The 25,210-nt window shown below is 42.9% G+C and overlaps 1 protein-coding gene across 1 annotated transcript in view; it reads right to left on the bottom strand.

Moving 5' to 3' along the window:
* Positions 1-4,934: 4,934 nt before the first annotated feature.
* Positions 4,935-25,210, bottom strand: part of SCAPER (S-phase cyclin A associated protein in the ER) — a 960,370-nt gene continuing 940,094 nt past the window's right edge. Inside the window, 1 exon segment of the mRNA XM_030187331.1 lies at positions 4,935-5,401. Within this exon segment, the coding sequence (XP_030043191.1) occupies positions 5,298-5,401 (104 nt within the window). The 3' untranslated portion in view covers positions 4,935-5,297.

Below are 25,210 nucleotides of genomic sequence, written 5' to 3'. Positions count from 1 at the left end.
GGGAAAGTTGCCTACCAGACAGGAGAGCGCTGACTTCCCTTCGACACTTGCTTTTAAACCTTTTTCTCTGACCTCACCTATCCCTATCTTCCTGACCTCACTTACTTTTAAATGTAACCTATGGCTCACTACCCAATCTCCTTAACCCCACCCCTTCCTCCTCCCACACTGGAAAGGAAGGCCCCGTCGTTAAGTTACGGGTGCCCTCCAGACCAACTCTCAGGCTTGTTAACTCTGTTTTACTGCCACTTCACAATTGGCCTGTGTTGATACTATACATTTGTAAGAACATAAGAAAACCTATGCAAATCAGACCTAAGGCCCATCAAGCCCAGCATCTTGTCTCTGAAAGTGGCAAATCCAGGTTACACATGTTCAGCAGAACCCCCTAAAGTGGACCCATTTCCAGGGATGAGCAACAACTCTCCCAAGTCTACCTGGCTAATCATTTTTATGGACTGTTTCTTTAGGGATTTATCTAATCCTCTTTTGAATCCTGCTATGTTGATTGCCTTGATTACATCCTCTGGCAACAGAATCCACAGCTTATCTATATGCTGAATGAAAAAAAAAAGAAAAAAACTTTCAAGGATTTGATTCTTACTGCTGTCCAGGTGATGTCATGTTCAGCTTTGCTTGACTGATACCTCAGCCATCTTGCTGTGGCTTTCTTCAGGGCGAAGGCAGCACGCTAAAGCAATGGTTCTCAACCCCGTACTTGGGACACACCTAGCCAGTCAAGTTTTCAGGATACCCACATGATTATTAATGAGATAAATGTGCATGCACTACCTCCATTACATGCAAATCTATCTCATGCATATTCATCATTGTGGGTATCCTGATAACCTGACTGCTTAGGTGTGTCCCGAGGACTGGGTTGAGAACCCCTGGCCTGAAGAAAGCCACAGCAAAAAGGTTGAATAGTTGGTCAAGCTAACTTGAACACAACCAGTACCAACTGGACAGCTGCAAGAATCATGACACCAGCTGCAGAAGCCTAGAACATGTCTACAATTAGTTTTCCATACTGCTGGTCATAGTTTAATGAATGTCTTGTTTTTGTGTTGTTTTGACAGGTTAAAATACTTCCTATTTAACCTAACCATTCCACTCCATTCATCATTTTATACAGTTCTATCATATCTGAAAAGCCCTACCCTGTTTAGATTCTAAGCTCTGTTTATCTTGAAAATATAGTGCAAAACTGATAGTCCTTATTGACATACTGACCCTTATTGTAGAAAGCTCCGTGTCTAAATTGATATGTGTAGATGGTCAGACATGCCTGAAAGCAATTTTAGAAAGCTGCCATTTTCATGTGGGATGAGGAACCACACCATGTCCTGATGGCAAGGAGGCTTGGTTAGGGTGTGGAGAGGGAATGGAGTGGATGGGCCTACACTAGAAATCTGTATTCACCATTTTACAAAGGGAAATACATGTCTCTAGCCCAGTGGTTCTCAACCTAGTCCTCAGGGCACACATATTGTCAGATTTTCAGGAAGTACGCATAAATGCCTGCCTGAAGGGGAAGGTATGAAGACCAAGAACAAGCCCTCCTCCCCCTGACATCACAGACCCCCCCCTTAATAGCCCTTGGCTTGAAAGTCAATAGCCCCCCTGACAGGCCCCCTCCCCACCCACCTCTTACCCTCTGATTTCATCCCTAGCCTTACTTGGGATCCTGGTATCTACTGGGAGCAGGAGCACCAGGGCTGTGTGTTCCTTCTAGACCACAACAGGCTCAAACTTCAGCAGCAAGTTTGTCTCTTGCTGCAGCTTCCAGGTTTTCGTATGTGGGATTATGTGCAGCCACCATGAGGGAAATGACTGCTAAGGCAGAAAACCCAATAGAAATAAAATGATTAAAGCAGTACTCGCATCCTAATGCTGACAGCAGTGAAAAATGAAGCAGGTTCTCTGGGAAGAACTGCTGGATTTTTCCAGACCATTCAATCCCCTCATGAAATTGAAGCCGCTAACACCAGCTAAAATCTGGGTCCCCTGTGACTTTTGTTTTCAATGAGGAAGGAGCAGGCCAAAAAATACAGCCGGGGGGTGGGGGGGAGAGGGACCTGGCTCCACCAGGTGTACCTCAGAACCAGCAGAAGACTTAATCCCCCAAACTCAATTAGACCAGACACTAGAACAGAAGCTGAACTGCAGCAATAAAACCAGGAGCTTATAAGAGACCGTTGATCACCTGCTGGAGATAGAGCAATACTGGATCACCAGGAGCCTTATCGTCCTATAAGGCTAAGTTCAGTTTTGCATTCTATCTCCATCTCCTGGTAGATGGTCATAGCCTATAAGTTTCTAGATTCATCTGCACGGATGCTAAGGAATTTACATTTTGTGTTATTGCTTTGTGACTGCAAGTGAGTGTAGTGCACAGATTCAAGGTGCTCTGATAGGATAGTGAAGGACAACAGGGTTGCAAGTTAATCACAGGTAACTCTACAATTAATGAATTAACCATTAATCACAATTAAAATAATTATTACTTTGCAGTGTCATCTGTCTCCTTCTGATCACTCCCAACATTTGTCCTCGGCTTGATCTGGCATCTTTTCCGCCACCCATGATTCAACATCATCCCCACCCCCTTGCAACGGTCTACCTTAAAAGTGGTCTTCTATTGGTCCCTGGCAGCATTAACGTTGCACAAATGCTGCCTTTGGTCTGGTCCAAAGCTTTCCCTCTGACCTGTCTGGCCCAGGCAGAAACAGGAAGTGATGTCAGAGGAGGAGCTGGGCAAGAGGGAAAACTTCAGAGCAGACTGCAGGCCACAGGCAGTATATGTGTAATGCTGCTGCCACTGCCAGGGACCAACAGAAGACCATCTTTAAGGTAGATTGGTGGAGAGCAGGGGAGGGGGCACATGCCAAACCCTGGGTGGGGGAAGCATAGTGAGTAGCAGACCCATGAGCAAAACTGGAGGGGCCACTGGAGGAAGCTATGGCTGAGGTGGTGAGCTCCAGCAACTACGAGAAGAGCTTGGTGCTGCTCACCACCAAGTCTGTATTGCTGCTCATAGGGGTGGACGGGAGGGAGGCAAGGAAGAAGGGGAAAAGAGAGAGAGAGAGAGAGAGAGAGAGAGAGAGAGAGAACGGACCTTAGGAAAGAAGGAGAGATAATGGAAGACCAAGCCCAAATCCCCCCCTTTAATAGCTCTTGGCCCAAAAGTCAACAGCCCCCTCATCAGACTTCCCACCTCTCACTCTCTGATTCCATCTCTGGCCTTACTGGGCAATCTCCACTTGCTCCTGCAACTCCAGGTTCCAAATTAGTGCCCATGACCCTTAGTGGTATTCTCACACCAGTTACCACTAGTGGATAGGCTGCCAAATAAGGGCAAAGGGGGAGATTGACCTTTAGGCCAAGGTCTATTAAGGTGGTGGAAGGAGGAGAAAGAGGAAAGGAAAAGAAAGGGAAAGATGTTGGATCTGGGGTGGGAGGGAAGGAGATATCAGTCTTTTAGGGAAGGGAAAGGGGATAGGATTTGATATACTGCCTTTCTGTGGTTTACATATTATATACAGGTACTTATTTTCTCAGAGTCACAAGGAGCAACAGTAGGAAGTAAATAAATAAAAAATAAATAATTTAAATTATGCGACTGTGATTACATTTTTTAAATAATGGAATTAATCACAATTAAAAATTTTAATCAAAATGCAGCCCTAGAAGGAGATATATAAATTTACAAAAGCTCTGTTTTCGGACTACAAGGGTGCAAATGTGAACAGAAATAATTTAAAAGAAAATAAAAAAAATGAATAGTTCTAATTCTCCACTAAATTATAAAATGTATTATGGGGCACATTTACTAAGTTGTGCTAGGCGCTAATGCGCAGCTAATACAGCAAAAATGATCTAAAGCAGGACATGCTAAAGTGTTTCACGTTAGTTTTGCCATTTGTGTGTGCTAACAGTATGTTTAAAAAAAAATGTTTCAAGGGAGGGTGTCAGGGGCAGAGAATGGGTGTGGATGCACTAATCAGCTAGCGCACTATTTACTGCTGTGTTAACTGGTCAGAGGGTCTATAATGTGGGAGCCCTTAGCACCTCTGGCACAGAAGGAAGTAAATACTCCTGTTTGTTTTTCAATAGCTGTGCACTAATACTAACATTAGTGCACAGTTATATATCAAACACATAGAAAAAAAGCCCTTTTTGATGGCTGCATTAAAATATGGGCTTAGAGCGAGGAAAGTCTCGTGTAAGGACATGCTAAGTCCATTTCTTAGTGCAGTTTAGCAAGCAAGAAATAAATGCATTAACTATAGGCAGCTGTGCATCTGTGTATAAAGTTACGTACATGCAACCTGTATAAATTTACCTCCACTAAGCAGAGGAGTTCTTGGGGCATAAGTACGTAAGTACCGCCACGCTGGGAAAAGACCAAAGGTCCATCAAGCCCAGCACTCCGTCTCTGACAGCGGCCAATCCAGGCCCCAAGAACCTGGCAAAAACCCAAAATTTGGAAGGTGTGTGCACTTATGTGATTCCTTTATAGAATACATGAAATGTGTGTGATCAAGAGCAGAGGTAAATCTAAGCACATAATTTCCCTGTACACAACACTGTTTACATATACGCTCATTTATGAAATTACCTCTTTAAGCAAAACAGATTCACTACTTCTGCTGAACCAGTTCTGGCTGAGCAGCTGCCCAGTCTTTTTGACCTCATCTCTCTGTTACTGAATCCCAGATGTAAACAACTACCAGACATTGTAATGTGGCAGAAAGATGACTCTAAAAACTGTCACATTCTCATTAATTTGATTTTAAAAACTGGCAATCAGTTCGGCATTTTTCCAGGATTATTTTTTTGCTGTTGCTGAACTTCTCACATTTCCATTTTATCCAGGCCTGGCAGTATCCCTTCTATCCTGGATATATCAGCAATTAATATAAAAAGAGTCTTTCATACAAACTGAATAAGTTATTTTATTACAACACATGAACATGACTAACTTTTATAATGTGAGCGTTATCTCATTGCAAGAAGCCCCAAGTCACAAGGTCTGGGCTCTCCCAGACATGACAGAGTCTGGAAACAAGATAAACTCCAGTTTGCAAAATTACAGAACACAACACCGCAAAAATCTACAGTACTTCTGATATAAATAGTGCAAATATATCTACAGAGCAAGGGCTATTATATATATATAATGTATCTAATGTACCAAAAAGTTTTTATACACCAGATGAATCAGCATTATTTAATAGGAAAGCTATTCTAATTTAGAAAAATATTTCTTTCTTTACTTTTTAAATTAAAATCATTCATTTATCTTCTTTTTTCAAGAAAAATTGTCGAGCTTCTTCCCAGGTGTGCCGAGGAAATCTGTTGGAAAGTTCCAGGTAATCCTGAGCACTGAAGAATTTTTCTAGGGCAAACAAGAAAAACAGTGAAGTCAGACACACCTTCATTCCTGTCATGGCCAAAGTGGCTACACAAGTGACTAGAAGTAGCAGGGAATTTCTTATTTCATGAATCTTTAGAGATATGTACAAGATTTAGGAGTTTTTCTCAAGACCCAACTCTTAGAAAGCTACATTTACAAATGTTATTTAACTACATCACATTATTCTATTTTTTAGACTTCGGATTATATCTTGAAAGATAGATACTGTGTTTTTTTACCACTGAGATACTAACATAATACATTTCTCTAATCTCAGCTCTAAATGAGTAATAAAGCACAAGAAATGGTCCCTGCACTCATGTCAACTTCAGACAATAACCTATGTAGGAACTGTTTGATGATGTCAGAAGCAGGAAGAATGAAGGTCGTCTTGATCCCGACATCACTCTGGTGATAGATTACACACTAGAAAACTAAGTACAAATAAAACAAAACAAAACTGCCATATTGGGTCAGACCAAAAGTCCATCAAGCCCAATATCCTGTTTCCAAGCGTGGCCATTCCAAGTCATAAGTACTTGGCGGGATCCCAATAAGGTAGCAAGATGTCAAGCTGCTTACCCCCAAGGATAAACAGTGGCTTTCCCCAAGTCTATCTTAATAAAGGTTATTGATTTTTTTCTTCAAGTCTTTTTTAAACCCAGTTATGCTAACTGCAATTACCACATCCTCTGGTAACAAGTTCCAGAGCTTAATTGTACAGTACGAGAAAAGACGTTTTTATGTAGTGTCTTCTCATTTTTGTACCTTTTGAAAGTGTACAAAACTAATTTGCATTTACCTATTATATTTATAACCAAAACAGTTAATAAGTCAAAAATACATATGCATGATCTGTTAAAACATTTTCAATGAAAAAGAGTACAACTCAAGAAAACACTAAACCATGGTGAAAGGATAAATTACACTGTAAAGATACCTTGTATATCCATCTATCCCGTAGTCAATAGTTCTATTTAAGCGTTTAAACAATACAAACCCAATCTCAATCCCCACCCCCAACATAGCTTGATTAAATTGGATATCAACCTTCATATGCGCTTCCATATATGGTTCCCTACCCCCCTCTACTGCCGAGTATATCAACCAAACAAAGCAAGGTAAATATGTATTTGCATGTCAAGTGGTGCTTAGGTGGCAACTCTGGCTGTATCAACTAAGGCTGGTGTTGGGCTGGCTTGTATGGTCTGAGTCCCGCATATAGCAATCTGGTTTAGGATGGGCTGTAGAGAGCTTCGACGATAACTCCAGTAATTTGGAATGTGAGGACAGTACCAGGCAGACTTTTACAGTTTGTGCCCTGCAAATGACAGGACGTATTTGGATAGGCTTTGATGGCAACTCCAGTAGTTGGAACATAAGGACAGAGCCGGGTGGACTTCTATAGTCTATGTCCCAGAACAACAAAGAAAGACCACGATCAAGTATATAATATCATGTTCGTTATTGATTTAATCTAGAACTGAGAATGAATGTGACTTGGGCAGACTGGAAGGACCATTCAGGTCTTTATCTGCTGTCACTTACTATGTTACTATGTATAAAGTTTTATTTTAAAAAATTCAAAGAACACAAATTACCCTTCCTTCCACACTGGAGCACCCACCTCCACTCATCTTCTGAACCAGCAAAAGTATCTTCTATCAAATGTGCTAGGTAGAACTTAAAATACTCAGACATTCCCCACTCATGCCCTTGGTATGCCTTATTTACTAAACCCTCTAGACCCCACTACATTAGGAGCTTCCACATCAAACCTACTACTACTACTTAACATTTCTAAAGCGCTACTAGGGTTACGCAGCGCTGTACAATTTAACATAGAAGGACAGTCCCTGCTCAAAGTACAATCTAAAGGACACGTGAACAGTCAGTCTGATAGGGGCAGTCAAATTGGGGCAGTCTGGATTTCCTAAAAGGTAAGAGTTAGGTGCCGAACGCAGCATTGAAGAGGTGGGCTTTAAGCAAAGACTTGAAAATGGGCAGGGAGGGGGCTTGGCGTAAGGGCTCGGGAAGACTGTTCCAAGCACAGGGTGAGGCGAGGCAGAATGAGCGGAGCCTGGAGTTGGCGGTGGTGGAGAAGGGTAATGAGAGGAGGGATTTGTCCTGTGAACGGAGGTTTTGGGCGGGAACGTAAGGGGAGATGAGGGTAGAGAGGTAGTGAGGGGCAGCAGACTGAGTGCATTTGTAGGTAAGAAGGAGAAGCTTGAACTGAATGTGGTATCTGATTGGAAGCCAGTGAAGTGACCTGAGGAGAGGGGTGATATGAGTATATCGGTTCTGGCGGAATATAAGACGTGCAGCAGAGTTCTGAACAGATTGAAGGGGGGATAGGTGGCTAAGTGGGAGGCCGGTGAGGAGTAAGTTGCAGTAGTCAAGGCGAGAGGTAATGAGAGCGTGGACGAGAGTATGGGTGGTGTGTTCAGAGATGAAAGGACGAATTTTGCTGATGTTAAAGAGGAAGAAGCGACAGGTCTTGGCTATCTGCTGGATATGCGCAGAGAGGGAGGATTCGAAGATGACTCCGAGGTTGCGGGCAGATGAGACAGAGAGGATGAGGGGTTATCAACTGAGATAGAAAGTGGAGGAAGAGGAGAAGTGGGTTTTGGTGGAAAGACGATGAGCTCGGTCTTGGACATGTTCAGTTTCAGGTGGCGGTTGGACATCCAGGCAGCAATGTCGGATAAGCAGGCTGATACCTTTGCCTGGGTCTCCGCGGTGAGTCTGGTGTGGAGAGATACAGCTGGGTACAGCTTGAGTATCATCAGCATAGAGATGATACTGGAAACCATGGGATGAGATCAGGGAGCCCAGGGAAGAGGTGTAGATTGAGAAGAGAAGGGGTCCAAGGACAGATCCCTGGGGAACACCAACAGATAGTGGGATGGGGGTGGAGGAGGATCCATGAGAGTGAACTCTGAAGGTGCGGTGGGAGAGATAGGAGGAGAACCAGGAGAGGACAGAGCCCTGGAACCCAAATGAGGACAGTGTGGCAAGAAGTAAATCATGATTGACAGTGTCAAAAGCGGCAGATAGATCGAGGAGGATGAGGATGGAGTAGTGGCCTCTGGATTTGGCAAGGAACAGGTCATTACAGACTTTAGAGAGTGCTGTTTCTGTCAAGTGTAGAGGGTGAAAACCGGATTGAAGTGGATTGAGGATGGCATGAGAGGAGAGAAAATCGAGGCAGCGGCTGTGAACGGCGCGCTCAAGTATTTTGGAGAGGAAGGGTAGGAGGGAGATGGGGCGGAAGTTGGAGGGACAGGTAGGGTCAAGTGATGGTTTTTTGAGGAGAGGTGTGACTACGGCGTGCTTAAAGGTGTCAGGGACAGTTGCAGTGGAGAGAGAGAGGTTGAGGATATGACAGATGGAGGGGTGACAGTATGAGAGATGGTGTTAAGTAGGTTGGTGGGGATGGGATCAGAAGAGCAGGTGGTACATTTCGAGAAGGAAAGAAGGCGAGTGGTTTCCTCCTTGGTGATGTCGGGAAATGAGGAGAAGGAGGCCTGGGTTGATTGGTTGAGGGTTGAAGGGTGAAGAGGAGGAGATGGCTTGGTAGTGAACTCAAGGTTGATCTTTTGCATCTTGTCGCGGAAGTAATCGGCTAGTGATTGAGGAGAGAGCGAGGGGGTGGGTGGGAGCGGAGGGCACTTTAAGGAGGGAGTTAAGGGTGGCGAAGAGACGACGGAGATGAGAGAATTGGTCAAATGGGTGTAATAATCCTGTTTGGCAAGGAATAGGGAGGAGTGGAAGGAGGATAGCATGAATTTGTAGTGAAGGAAATTTGAATGGGTGCGGGATTTCCTCCAGAGGCGTTCGGCAGATCGGGCGCAGGAGCGAAGGTAACGGATGCAAGGGGTCAGCCATGGCTGGGGAATAGTATGCTTAGTGGGACGGGAGGTAGATGGTGCGAGGGTGTCCAGAGCAGAGGAGAGAGTGGCATTGTAAGCAGAGACAGCCTTGTCGACAGACTCGGAGGACATGATGGAGGGGAGGAGATTAGAAATACTAGAGGATAGGGTGGGGGGTCAATAGCCTGGAGATTCCTGAAGGTAGTGGTTAAAGTTGGATGGGGCTGAGGGGGGGGGGGTAAAGAAGTGTGAAGGTGATCAGGTGATGATCGGAGAGAGGAAGAGCTGAAGCGTGGAAATTGGAGGGAGAGCCGGAAGAGGAGAGGACGAGGTCAAGACAATGGCCGTCTCGGTGAGTAGGGGTGGTGGAGCATAGCTGGAGGTTGAAGGAGGATGTTAGAGTGAGGAACTGAGAAGCGTGAGGGTCGGATTGGTCATCAACCCTGAAACATCTCCTCCCAATCCCTCCCCAAACACTTCCACACTACACCAAACTTCATGCTTCTTCCTCTCAACATCCAGGTAAATTTATCATAAGTTTATCATATTTAATCATGTCTTCCCAGACAAGTTACCATCTCTCAATCTGGGAACCTGTTACAGAAAACTACTGGCTCACTATGGTTAATTTTGCTGCCAAAAAACATTAAGAATAAATTTCATTTGACCCTCCTCTAAAGACTTAAAATCTCCCATGTCCAACAAACACAGCCAGGAAGTTGAGGCCTTGGACTTGCACTCCAAAACATAATTCCAAACCACTTTCCAGAATCTTTGCTTCACTCTACATGACCACAACGTATGGTTGAAAGAACCTGAGCCCCCACCAGCAAGTGCTTGTGGGCCGCTTACCCATTTGGAATAACTGCATGGGGCTAGTGTAGAGCCTGTTTTCCACTCAATATTGAAGCTGTATTTAATAACCCATGAGCACCTGGAAATATAGGTATACACTTCCCCTCAATCTTGTTCTGTAAGTGGCGAGATCATCAGAGAGTTCCATTGCATCTCCTGATTCTTCATATCCTTTGCATCCCCATCCAGAAGCCCTTGATACAATTTGGATAAAGGTTTTTTGGATGATTTATCAAGAAACAAGACTTTCTCAGTGGGTTTCATGGGTCTAGTAAATTGTCTCATAATATAGGTCCTAGTAATAAAAAATCTTAGTTTAAAATAAGCAAAAGAAAAAAGGAACTGAAATCCCTCCTATATGTTCTAACTGACTTTTAGTGACCACCACCCTATTTTCTATCAACTCTTTAAATCTATCCAACCCCCTTCTTCCTCAACTCCTGACCCAACCCTTCCATTCACTATGTGAAAAAAGAAAATAGTCCCAAATTTTACTGTCTGGGAACACTAGACCATCTATCCTACCCTCCTTTCTTCAATTCTCATATCCATGGACCTAGGTAAGGATGTATCTTTTCAAATACAATCTCCCCCTTTCTGGAGCCTCAGAACAGCCAACCTCAAAGATAGACCACTGCCACGCCCATGCATGATTTCTCAACATCTACCCACTGTACATTCTGCCTATCATCATAATGGTATTTTAAGGATTGCAGCACTGCTGCTGATAGAATATCTTTAAGATGGGTGAATTAACATCTCCTTCTGCCTGGCTTCTGGCCAACTGCCTGCTAATACGTGCCATGCCCCTCCTCCCCCAAATATAAACCCCACTTTACTACTTTGCCATTTTATAAAATGTGACCTGCTGAGTGAAAAGGTACCAAAAGTGAGGTTACAAATAACAGAGATAAAGGCTAAAAAAAAGTTTGGAGGGGCAACTTTCATTTTTGAAAGTTTTGTGTACTATAGGGTTGTAGAATGGGGCCATGCAATTTCTTTTTCTCAACTTTGATGTTTTTCATGTTCCACTTGCCTAATGCAGGTACCTAAATTGGGGTATGTGATTTTTGGTGTCAATTACTTTTTGATAAATGTTTATCATTTTTCAAAAGCGTAATTAGTCCATACCCAAGGCTGCAATTTTGCAAGATCATACATTTGATATCCCTCTATCTTTTGGTATAAATGTCACATACTCCACTACTGGTAACTTCACTCAGCGGGTCACAAATGTTTATCTGGTATTGGGATTGGGAAGCTGAAGAATCATCATTTGTAGGCTGCCACACTCCCAGACTAGCTCAATGTAAGCTTCTCCCATGTGCACATTTCCCCTTGTACTTTTTACAGCATTGGAGGATAGTTCAAATTAAAAAGTTCACCTAGTTAGCAGACAATCGGACCCCAAGATATCTAAAACTGCCTTTTATCCACTGGAAGGAGAAGTTGCCCTTCCATTCCATAGGGCAGAAGCCTATCCCCAGTGCCTCCGTCTTTCCCACATTTAAACAGGACCCTGATATCTTGGAATATGTCTCTAAACTCTTTCATGCGAGGGCGTAGGGGACTCTCTGGATTACACATAATAATCATGGTATCATATGTGTATAAAATACTTTGTTCTCTCTTTGCCCTATTTGTACTGGTTCTGACTATTCAATCTAATGGGCGTCACCAGCAGTTCAATTGCCAAAGTGAAGAGCATAGGGGAAAGGAGGAAATTCTGCCTAGTTTCCCTATATAATCCAAATTCTGCAAATTGTGCCCCATTAACACAATACTAGAACAGGATCGCAGATAGAAGGCTTGAATCCAGGCCATGAAATTATTACCCATTTCAATAATGAAGTCCCACTCGAGCCTGTTGGCCTTCTCAGGGTCAAGTGCTAGGCAGAGCCCAAAAAACGTTAATTACCCTCCACACATTGTCAGATACAAGTCTTCCTTTTACAAACCCTTTTTATCCAGGTGTATGATTTTAGAAAGTATATCCTCAAGCCTCAGGGCCAAGACTTTAGCTACTATTTTTATATCATAATTCAATAAGGCAATTGGCCTGTAACTCTCACCCTTCTCACTGGGTTTGCCCTCTTTATGCAGTATCACTACAATGGTTTTATATATAGATTCCAGGAGTCCCTTCCCATCCAGAGCATCATTAATCATTCTCACAAGTGGGCTACTAACTATCTCTGCCATCACCTGATAGTATTCCACTGGGAAACCATCCTCTTCGCTGGCCTTCCCTTTAGAGAGAGATTTGATGGCCATCCTCACTTCTTCTGCTGTAACGAGCCTGTTAAGTTTATGTTGGTCCTCCTCTTCTACTCCAGGCAGTAAGGTTTTTTTTCTATACAATCTTGAATTGCTGTCTTATTTCTCATCCCTTCCAAAGTATAGAAGTATTGTTAAAATTTCTTAAACCCTTCTGTAATTCCTGCATTAGTGTTAATCATGTCACTTTGGCCCCCCACCATTCTCTCACAAATTTAGAGGATCTCCCTTTCTTTAATTGCCAGACAAGTAATTTGTCGGCCATATTACTGTGCTCTAAAAATGACTGGTCAGCTGTAAGAGAAACTTGACCTGCTCTTACAGTGGGGGAAATAAGTATTTGATCCCCCACCAACCAGTAAGAGATCTGGCCCCTACAGACCAGGTAGATGCTCCAAATCAACTCGTTACCTGCATGACAGACAGCTGTCGGCAATGGTCACCTGTATGAAAGACACCTGTCCACAGACTCAGTGAATCAGTCAGACTCTAACCTCTACAAAATGGCCAAGAGCAAGGAGCTGTCTAAGGATGTCAGGGACAAGATCATACACCTGCACAAGGCTGGAATGGGCTACAAAACCATCAGTAAGACGCTGGGCGAGAAGGAGACAACTGTTGGTGCCATAGTAAGAAAATGGAAGAAGTACAAAATGACTGTCAATCGACAAAGATCTGGGGCTCCACGCAAAATCTCACCTCGTGGGGTATCCTTGATCATGAGGAAGGTTAGAAATCAGCCTACAACTACAAGGGAGGAACTTGTCAATGATCTCAAGGCAGCTGGGACCACTGTCACCACGAAAACCATTGGTAACACATTACGACATAACGGATTGCAATCCTGCAGTGCCCGCAAGGTCCCCCTGCTCCGGAAGGCACATGTGACGGCCCGTCTGAAGTTTGCCAGTGAACACCTGGATGATGCCGAGAGTGATTGGGAGAAGGTGCTGTGGTCAGATGAGACAAAAATTGAGCTCTTTGGCATGAACTCAACTCGCCGTGTTTGGAGGAAGAGAAATGCTGCCTATGACCCAAAGAACACCGTCCCCACTGTCAAGCATGGAGGTGGAAATGTTATGTTTTGGGGGTGTTTCTCTGCTAAGGGCACAGGACTACTTCACCGCATCAATGGGAGAATGGATGGGGCCATGTACCGTACAATTCTGAGTGACAACCTCCTTCCCTCCGCCAGGGCCTTAAAAATGGGTCGTGGCTGGGTCTTCCAGCACGACAATGACCCAAAACATACAGCCAAGGCAACAAAGGAGTGGCTCAGGAAGAAGCACATTAGGGTCATGGAGTGGCTTAGCCAGTCACCAGACCTTAATCCCATTGAAAACTTATGGAGGGAGCTGAAGCTGCGAGTTGCCAAGCGACAGCCCAGAACTCTTAATGATTTAGAGATGATCTGCAAAGAGGAGTGGACCAAAATTCCTCCTGACATGTGTGCAAACCTCATCATCAACTACAGAAGACGTCTGACCGCTGTGCTTGCCAACAAGGGTTTTGCCACCAAGTATTAGGTCTTGTTTGCCAGAGGGATTAAATACTTATTTCCCTCTGCAGAATGCAAATAAATTCATATACTTTCCACAATGTGATTTTCCGGATTTAATTTGTGATGTGCTATCTCTCACTGTTACCAATAACCTACCCTTCAATTATGGGCTGCTCATGTCTTTGTCAGTGGGCAAACTTACAAAATCAGCAAGGGATCAAATACTTATTTCCCCCACTGTACTTATATTTCCTCCTAACTTCTACTAGTTGCTTATATGTTTTTTTACCTCCCAGCTGGCCATATAGTTTTTGATATTTTTACAAATCTGTTCTCAAGGTCTGCAATTCTAGCTCTCTTTTGACAGACAGCTATCTGCAGCAGTTTCCCTCTCATAAGTGCTTTCCTGGCATCCCACAATGTACGTACCACCTTTCCATTTGTATTGTTAAATGATAAGAATTCCTCCCACGCTACTTGCAGCTGTTCCCTCTAATGTCCCTTTTGCCCTCCTCCCCATCTCTCCCACCACTATCGAGTGAACAGACATGAGCATGTGATCCAACTTCTCCCTCCTCCCATCCCAGACTTGAACTCAAAGCTTCCAAAGTTCAAAAACATTTCCCATATTACTCACTCCCCAGAAACCTAGAATCATACACCCTTCCACTCTGAAAACTGTTCAGATCTATATCAAACTCGTCACATTTCCTTTTCATATCCTCAAAATTCCCTCCTTACACTCTGCATTCACATTGTAAAACTTAAGACCCACCCATTGATCTCTTTTGCTCAAATCTAACTCTCCACCCTCCCTTCAAAATCCGTACCCACAGTTCTCTACATTGTAGTTAATCCAGTCTAATCCATGTTTTGTCTGTGTCCACTCCATCGAAAACTTCAACGTTTGGGATTGTCATCTCTTTTGCTGCTGCTGGGATCCAACTGAGCTGGTTCCTGTCACCCATCTCTAATAGTTTTTTCTAATACTGCTGCCAGTGTAATATCCAGATCATTTTGCGTCACTGCAGCCACTTCAGGGTGCTGTTGATTCTATTCTCCTCTGGCACCCTTCTGGATGATTTTTCAGGCCAGACATGAATTTTGCCGCCAAATCCGGGTTATTAAAATTTTTTTAACCTCATTTTTGATGACCATTAAGCTTAGCCGGGTACCATATGACAGCTCAGCAGCCCAATTTTTAAATCACCTCCTTCCACTTCAACATCTCTTTGTGTTTACGCACAGTTTCTTGGGTTACATCCAGAAAAAGCCTCACATTCATCCCTTCATACTCCACCACATAGCAATGATGAACAGTTTGGAGTACATGCTCCACTTCCTCATACCAGACCAGTTTTATAATAAATGCTCTTGGTGGGGCCCCAGGTCCAGGTTTAGCGCTCAGTTCACTCTTTCCACTTTATCTGATGGGACTGCCACAGTTCCTGAAAAAAAATTCTTCAGGAGCTTCTGAGCAAGTTTCAGGGGGATCAGGTCCTTCTGGAACACCAAATATTTGGAGATTTGAACAGCGGCTCCGATTTTTCTGCTCTTCCAAATTGGTCATTTAATACTTGGCCCTGTACATGTAGGGACTGGATTGAAGAGTTTTTCAATGCTGATACTCATTGATCCGTCTCCACCACCCGGGATCCCAAGCACTCAAAGCACCTTAATGGGTCGTGCACTCCTCCCTACATACATTAATTGACAGGGGCACTAGAGATGTGACTACCTGTGATACTAGTAATGTAGTTTATATCATAATATGCCCCTGTCAATTAATGTATGTAGGGAGGACTGCACGACCCATTAAGGTGCACCTTACTGAGCATAAGTCTTATATTACTACTCAAAACATCCAAGCACCCTTGGTGGAACATTGACTGCAGCAACAGCATACCGTTGGATATTAAATGGAGAACAGTAGAACATGTTGGGCCAGGAAAAGAGGGTGGGTTCAGTTGGGAAGTTACTGAATTATAGAGAACAATGGCATATTTACAATTTACAGACGGTTGACCCTGACGGCTTAAATGCTGAGTTGGAATGGGCGTCGCTGATTTGAGGAAGTAGAGGTTTAGGCAAGATCTTCTGTCCTATAGGAGTCAAGGGGAAGGATTATTATGTCACAAGGAGTGCGGGCATTTAAACAAGCTGAAGGAACACCGCCGCCATCTTTGCAAGGGGGTTGGTCACGAGGAGTAATAGCAGAGCTGGCGCTAATGGAAGCTTGGGGTAAGAAACTGATTGAATAGAACTTTAAATTTGTCATTGCTTGGGAACTAGTTAATGTTGGGCTCTCAGGTGATGGTATGAGATAAAAATCATTGTTTTCTTTTTATAGGGGAATGTCCTTGAGACAGCTCGCTTTTGAGCGAAACATGCATGTCGGACAACAGAACCCCTGGGTTTGATATAAAAAGATAGGTAAAATAATTGATAAAGTATAAATAATTTAACAGTAGTCATCGGGTGAACCGATGAAGAGGTGGGTGCTGGGTACATTGCTATATTCAAAACTTTAGCAATGAGCACCGCTGAGGTCACCAATATAGTGTGAAAGCATCATATTGAAGAAGAAAAATATCCTCCAAGCATCTATGATTAATTGGACTGTAGCTGGTTCAACAGCTAATGACTTCACAATTAAGAGTTTACTTAGGTATTTAAAAAAATGACCAAATCATCATTCCACATTTTGAATTAAGCACTCTGAAAAAAATTCATAATACTGTGCCTGAGAAAGCTCATGTTTTAGTAACAGTAAATAATGGTAGATAAAGACCATCATGGTTCATCCAATCTTCTCAGAAAGATGGCCTGGGTTGGCTGCTCTATGTAAGTTATCCTCTCCCCTTTGTTGTTAGGGTTACACGTGCCACTCTTTGGAGGTTACCCCACTCTCTTTTTTTTTTCTATTTGTGTGAGTCATTTATGTTTTACTTTGAGTGGAAATACTCTATACCTTTATTCCATCCTTTTCTTATATAGGAATCTGTGGTAGTGTGGCTTGGCAAGGAGGCATGGAACCCTCAGAAAACACACCAGAAGGCAGTGTTAAGTTCACAAAGAAAAGCTTTATTACTATGTACAAGGGAAAATAAACAAGCCTGTTTCCTCATAGGTTCAATACTCTTCATGAAAGCCTCTCAAACAGTCTCAATAAGTCTGCCACTGGCTTGGCTACTCTCTTCCATACACAATGTCTTCATTATCATAGTTCAGCAACCAAGGGATTCTGAGCCTACCTTGGCAGTCTTCTCTTTTGCAAGTGCTCAACCCTAGAATTCCTTCAAGCATATCCTTCAGACTTCCTCTCACTCAGAATACAAGGTCTGAGCTAGGGCCACTCTTCTTCCCTGCAAGTCTGCCAGATACTGTGGCCTAAGCCAGATACTCTTGTGAGGATCCTTGCCCTCTGGACCTCTGCAGGAGACCTCTGTCCTCAGGGCCTCTCTCGCTCTACTTGAATCAAGGCATTTAACTCTATCCTGGCCTGAGCCCCGCCCCTCTGACTCTGCCTCTGAGATGGCCATGAGCACCACCTGCTGTAAGGGGGCTTAACTGCACCCCAGTGAGGAAGTGATCTTGTGGACACCTATTGCTACACCACTCACTCCCTTATAGGATCCTTTTTAAATTCTTTCACATTTTTCATGCCACAGAAACACATTACATGTATCCACCACCCTTCTCCATGAATAAGTATTTCCTGACATTGGTTTTCAGTTTCCCCCCCTTGTAGCTTCATTTCATATCCTCTAGTTCTATAGTCTCTCAATTTTGGACATGTTTTTTTTTGTTTGTTTATCTCTTTCAAGTATTTAAACGGTTTATATCATATCTCACCAATCCCTCATCTCCTCTAGGGTATAGATATTCAAGGGGTATATTTATTTATTGCATTTGTATCCCACATTTTCCCACCTATTTGCAGGCTCAATGTGGCTTACATAATACCGTGATGGCGATCGCCATTCCCGGTATGAGAAATACAGAGTAGTATTGCATTAAAGTTCAAGAGTGACAGAGTAAATTAGGTAGTCAAGGAGGAAGAGTTAAGTTTTGTCCAGTTCTGGTATAAGTTTCGTGTTTTAGCAGACATACGTCTGTCTCTTCTCATATGACTTCTGTCAGAGACCCCAAACCATTTTGGTTTTCTTCTGAACTGCTTAAAGATGTTTTATTTTATTTTTTTATTTCATTTTAATCATTACAGTCATACAATAACTGACAAGATAAGAAGCATGAGATACATAAACAATAAACAAGAAAACGTATAAAGAAAATACATTTCTGTTGCTAAAAGTCTAAATAAATGAGGAAAACAGAGGAGTAATAAGGAAAATAACAAAAGAAAACAAGGGAATAGAAATAAATGCTTTTCAATATACAATCTGCAAAAAAACAAAGAAAACAAAACAAACTAATGAAATAAAAACTATAACACCATTAAATATACCCAATCCCAAAAAACAATAATCAAAATTAAGTCTGTCTATCCAATAAAAACTTCACTAATTGGGCAGGATTAAGAAATGCATAATCCACAATATTATATTTAACCATATATTTATGTGGTGTTTAAGAAAAAAAAAAAAAAAGAAGCCCCGATGGCCAAGACTTTAGATTTAAGCTGAAGAAATATCCAACAAAGAAGTTGTATGGCTCTAGATATATATCTGGAAGTATCTGAACACAATGTGTAAAATTCAATCTCTTCTTTCTTCAAGTATGTTCTTAACACCAGCAACCCAACTTGGTCAGACACAAATGTCACTAAGAGAGTAGCCCTCATTTCAATTTTATCCTGAAAGGATTCTAAGAATTAAATCAGATCAAATTCAGTATTTGAAACAAAAACATCCATGGCTCCCTCTTCCATGTCTTATCTGATCTTAAAAGTAGGAATGTAGTAACAATTTACTAAAGAAATAACATCTGCTCTTTGGAAAACTTAATGTTAAATTCTGTGCTTTATATTGATTTTACAATGCCTCTAACTTATGGTGCAGCACCAAACTTTCCTTGATTGCTTGATGCACCAGTAACTTGTAAGGTAGATACATAAGGTTCTAAAAGAGTCGCTCACTCTTTTACATTAGTAACTCTGTCATCTAATGCATCCATTTTTCCACAAACTGTTTAGAAAAGTCTGCAAACTGAGTGGCCAGAGACTTCCATACAGACTCTGTCCTGCTCACTACAGTCCATATATCAGATAATGAGATATCTTGTTTAGGCTCTTGAGTAGACTACAAAGTAAATAATGCCAACCTGGAAACACCTACTGGTTGAGGCACCTTAACAAGGGCTGTGGGCTAGATTACAAAACAGGACGTAAAACATCATTAGACTCAGGATGAAGAGAAGCTAAAACAGGAGACTCAACTCCAGGATACATCAATAAAGCAACAGGTAGGAAGAGAGTAGGTTGTCCCCCAGAACGCGGCGTCATCTTCAAGCTGGACCACTTCACAGTGAACTGTGAAGAAGAACCAGCAGGCTCCTTAGCCACTCCCACATGCTTATCCATAGGCCCAAACATAGTACTGAGGGTCCCTTACAATTGTAGCTTTATGCTTAGGTATTAACAAAACAAAAAGAAAAGGAAATATATTTTTGAGCCTTCCAAAATGAGGAAATACTCCTACTTGCTTCTCCATGGCTCTAAAGGGACTAAAACATGCTCCTTAGGCATCGTCGTTGATGATACATTGAAAGTCTATGCTTAGTGTGCTGCGGCAGCTAAGAAAGTAAATAGAATGCTAGGTATTATTAGGAATGGAATGGAAAACAAAAATGAGGCCATTATAATGCTTCTGTATTGCTCCACGGTGCAACCGCACCTCGAATATTGTGTTCAATTCTGGTCACCGCATCTCAAAAAAGATACGGTGGAATTAGAAAAGATACAGAGAAGGGCGACAAAAATGATAAAGGGGATGGGACGACTTCCCTATGAGGAAAGGCTGAAGCAGCTAGGGCTCTTCAGCTTGGAGAAAAGACAGCTGAGGGGAGATATGATAGAGGTTTATAAAATAATGAGTGGAGTGGAGTGGAGTGGAACAGGTTGACGTGAGGCATCACTCTTTCCAAAAATACTAGGACTATGGGGCATGCGATGAAGCTACAAAGTAGTACATTTAAAATGAATCATTGAAAGTTTTTCTTCACTCAATATGTAATTAAACTCTGGAATTCGTTGCCAGAGAATGTGGTAAAGGCAGTTAGTCTAGCGGGGTTTAAAAAAGGTTTGGGTGGCTTCCTAAAGGAAAAGTCCATAGACCATTATTAAAATGACTTGGGGAAAATCCACTATCTCTGGGATAAGCAGTATAAAATGTTTTGTACTTTTTTGGGATCTTGCCAGGTATTTGTGATCTGGATTGGCCACTGTTGGAAACAGGATGCTGGGCTTGATGGACCTTTGGTCTTTCTCAGTATGGCAATACTTATGTACTCTCTTCATTCACCTCTTCGAGTTTTTTATGTCCTTGGCAAGAAAGAGACTCCAAAACTGAACACAGTTCTCCAAGAGTGGTCTCATCAATGACTTGTACAGAGGCATTATCACCTGCTCCTTTCTTCTGGTTCTGCATCCTTCTGGCCTTGGCCACTGCCTTATCATATATTTTTACCACCATGAGATCCTCAGACACTAACACCCCGCGGTCCCTTTCCTGGTCCGTGCACATCAGTCTCTCACCTCCTATTGCATACAGCTCCTTTAGATTTCTGTGTCCCCAAATGCTTCACTTTACAATTCCTTACGTTATCATAAGAATATAAGAATAGCCATACTAGGTCAGACCAATGGTTCATCTAGCCCAGTATCCAATCAAGGTCACAAGTACCTGGAAGAAACCCAAACAGTGGTACAAATTTCAGAGCAAGATGTCGTTTTCCCATGTCTATCTCAATCGCAGACTATAGACTTTTCCTCCAGGAACTTGTCTAAACCTTTTTTAAACCCAGATATGCTAACCACTGTTACCACATCCTCTGGCAACAAGTTCCAGAGCTTAACTATTCATTGAGTGAAAAAAATATTTCTTCCTATTTGTTTTAAAAGTATTTCCATATAACTTCCTTGAATGTCCTCTAGTCTTTGTACTTTTTGAAAGAGTAAAAAAAAATCGATTCACTTTTACCTGCTCTATACCACTCAGGATTTTGTAGACCTTAATCATATCTCCCCTCAGCTGTCTCTTTTCCAAGCTGAAGAGCCCTAACCTCTTTAGCCTTTCCTCATATGAGAGGAGTTGCATCCTCTTTACCATTTTGGTCACTCTTCTTTGAACCTTTTCTAATTCTGCTATACCTTTTCTGAGATATGGCAATGTTAAAGCTTAACTGCTAAGCATTTGCCATGCTAATTTTTGTTGGCTACTTCTCTTGCTTTCCACTTCTCCTGAGGTGTAAACTGTTGCCCATTCCTTGTGTCATCTTCAAAAAGGCATACTTTTCCTTTTAACCCTTTGGCAATATTGCTCACAAAAATACTACACAGAATGGACCACAGGATGGATCCCCGAGGCATGTCACTAATTCATCTTTTTTTCCAAGCAAATTCTATTTACTACCACCTTCTGTCACCTGTCAGTCAACCAATTTCTGATTCAGTTAACTACTCTGGAGCCCATCTTCAAGCTGCTCAATTTGTTCATGAGCATCCTATGAGGAATAGTATCATAGGCCTTAATGAAATCTAAGTAGACCACATCCAGCATATGTCCTCGATCCAGTTATTTTATTACCCAGTCAAAGGACTCAATGGTGAAGCCATGTTGTCTTGGATATTAAATTCCATTGGACTATAGAAAATTAATTATCCTTTACTTCCACAGCCTCTCATTATGTTTTCTACCATCAAGGTTAGACCTATTGGCCTGTAGTTTCCTACCTCTTCTCTGTTCCCACTTTTGTGAAGAGGGACCACCCCACATTTCTAAGGATCTATTAAATACATTTTTTGGAGGACCAGCCATCACCCCTCTGAGTTCCCTTGGTACAGTATCCTGGGATGTATCTCATTGGGTTTTGTTTCAGTTTTGCAAGCTGTCCATAATCACTATCTTCTGTAAATGGTGTGGTATCTATACCATCCCTATATGTATCTTGTCAATCTTCTGCTGACCTTCTCTAGGTTGTTCTTCTGTGAACACCAAACACACATATTTGATAAGCATTTCTGCTTTCCTCTCATCACTTTCCACACATTGGCCCTCAGCACCTTTGAGTCCTGTAATTCCACCTCTGGCCTTCCTCTTTTCCTCAATATACTTGAAAAATGTCTTCTCACTTTGTTATATATCTTTAGCCATTTTTACTTCTATCTTTTTTGCCTTGATTTCTGCAGCCACTTCATTGGTGAACCATATCAGTTTCCTTTTCCCCTTGCTTTTATTTACTTTCTTTAAAGATCAGTAGCCCTTTTTATAGCCCCTTTCAGTATTGCACATTGTTTTTTCTCATCCCTTATTTGCTCCCACCTTGCCAGCACCTGCTTCAGGAAATTCCCCATTTTACCAAAGTCAGCATGTTTGAAATGCAGAAATTTAATTTTGGTGTGCTTAGACTCCATCTTAGCTTTTATCAAATCACATCATCTAGAAATCACATTCTCCATTCATGAATACTAAATCCAGCGTTGATCCTCCCCTGGTGAGTTCCATCCCCCTTTGAGCAAAGCCTCTTGTAAGGCATCAGTTGTCTTTCTACTTCTTTCCAGAATCGCTGATGGGATACTTCAATCTACATCTGGTAGATTAAGGTCACCTAGCATCATCACCTCTCCTTTCCTCCCACCTCTGCAATATCATTTATCAGATCTCGGTCCAGTTTTAAAATTTTTTTTTCAAAGGTTCCTTTATTGAACAATGTGTATACAAAGCAAGGAAACAAAGATTATTAGGATACTACCTGAGAACAACAGTTCCATTAAGCATTTTGAAACACAACACCTCTGAATTTTACAAAGTTTAAAATCTAAGCTTAAACCCCCAAAGAACTCCCAGCACCAATCCACCCAAATGGTATGAAAATTAAAGAACATTACAAACATAGTCCAGTGTGCTTCGACATCTCAATATGCAGTTCACTCACATACCCACGCAGTGGCGTAGCTAGGGTAGTTGACACCCGGGGACGGTCATTTTTTTTAACACCCCCCCCCCCAAATCCAGTACTAGGCATACCGAGAATACAAAACACTCAGGACCTATAGAGCAATTCTACCATACCATAAGCAGTCATTTCTACAAGTCACACAAGGAAAAGGAAAGCATCTTAAACACTACAGTGAGCACTAGAACATCAATTCACCTATTGTAAAACGAAAACAGACAGATTAGTACAGATCATCAATTCTGCACAGTCAATGCCAACCGAAAGCCATGTCTTTTTCACAAACACAGATACATCCTAATCCACTATAGAATAAGTAATCATAAACTTTCTATTTAGACAAAAATTAAACTGAACTCCCGATGCCAGACTCTGCATACAATGCAACACCACAGAAACAGAAAATGTTCCCTAGTATTGTGCAAAATATAAAGACAGCAGATGTAAATTTGAAAAAACTAACAAATACCAATCACCACTTTACAAATTAACAAATAGAAATAAAACAAATACAGAAAATAAAATAATACCATTTTATTGGACTAATACATTTGGCTTCCAGAGGCCAAAATCTCCTTCCTCAGGTCAATACAGTATAGTACTGTTACAGTATCCTACCCTGACCTGAGGAAGGGGGTTTTCTTCTCTGAAAGTTAAGTTGAAATGTATTAAAATTAGTCCAATAAAAAGATTACCTTATTTACATGTTCTATTTATAAACATTTATTAACACAGCTACAATACTATATCCTAAAGCAAAAAAATAAAAATATATATTTTATTTACAGTTTGTTGTCTCTGGTTTCTGCTTTCCTCATCTTCTTTTCACGTTCTTCCTTCCATCCAGCATCTGTCTTCGCTCTCTGCCATCCAGTGTTTGCCCTCTCTAATGTCCCTTCCATCCACTGTCTGCCCTCTCTCTCTGTCCCTTCCATTCACTGTCTGCCCTCTCTCTCTCTGCCCCTTCCATCCACTGTCTGCCCTCTCTCTCTCTGCCCCTTCCATCCACTGTCTGCCCTCTCTCTCTGCCCCTTCCATCCACCATCTGCCCCAGTCTGCCATCTCCCTCCCATCCACATCTGCCCTCTATCTGCCCCTTCCATCCACCATTTGCCTCAGGCTGCCCTCTTTCTCTCTCCCCCTTCCACCCACCATCTGCCCTTTCTCTCTGCCCCTTCAATCCGTCTGCCCTCCCTCTCCCATCCATCCAGGGTCTGCCCTCCCTCACACTCCCCACTTCCATCCAGGGTCTGTTCCCTCTCTCTCTGCCCGCTCTTTTCAGCCCCCTTCATCCACCACATGCCAGCCCCAGACCCATTCTCCGACCTGCCCCAGGCATGGATCCATTTTCCCTCCTGCCCCCTTGTCAGACCCCAGTTACAGCTTCAGACCCCTTCTCCCCTCTGAGCACTCCCCTCCCCTCCCCAGTCCCATTCTCCCCTCTAAGCTCTGCCACCCTCCCCAATCCCCTTCTCCCCTGAGCACCCTCTAAGCTCCCCCACCCTCCCGAATCCCCTTCTCCCCTCTGAGCACCCAGTGACCCATCTAAGCTCCCCACCCTCCCCAATCCCCTTCTCCCCTGAGCACCCCTCTAGGCTCACCCACCCTCCCCAATCCCCTTCTCCCCTGAGCACCCCTCTAGGCTCTCCCACCCTCCCCAATCCCCTTCTCCCCTCTGAGCTTCCCCCTCCCCCGAGCCGGTCCCCTCCTGTGCCCCCTCCATTGAGAGCCGACAGCTCTCGTCTCCTGCCGCTACCCTGCTTTTTTTTTTAAAATCCATTGCACCGACGCAGGCAGTGCTTCCCGTCTGCCCTGTGAAGGAGAAAAATGCGTCGCTGGCGCAGGCCTTCCCTCGTTGTGTCCCGCCCTCTTCTGAGGTAACTTCCTATTTCCTCGAGGGCGGGACACAACGAGGGAAGGCCCGACGCCAGCGACGCGATTTTCTCCTTCACAGGGCAGATGGGAAGCGCTGCCTGCGTCGCTGCAATGGATTAAAAAAAAAAGCAGGGTAGCGGCAGGAGACGAGAGCCGTCGGCTCTCGACGGAGCACCACCCACCCGCCGACACCTGGGGCGGCCCGCCCTTGCTACGCCACTGTACCCACGTTGCCTCGGAAGTGAGAAAAGGAGTCCAAGCCCTGATGTTGGAGGC

Source organism: Microcaecilia unicolor, chromosome 1, assembly GCF_901765095.1.
Source record: "Microcaecilia unicolor chromosome 1, aMicUni1.1, whole genome shotgun sequence".
Classification (NCBI taxonomy): domain Eukaryota; kingdom Metazoa; phylum Chordata; class Amphibia; order Gymnophiona; family Siphonopidae; genus Microcaecilia; species Microcaecilia unicolor.
This window is presented reverse-complemented; position numbering and strand designations above follow the sequence as displayed.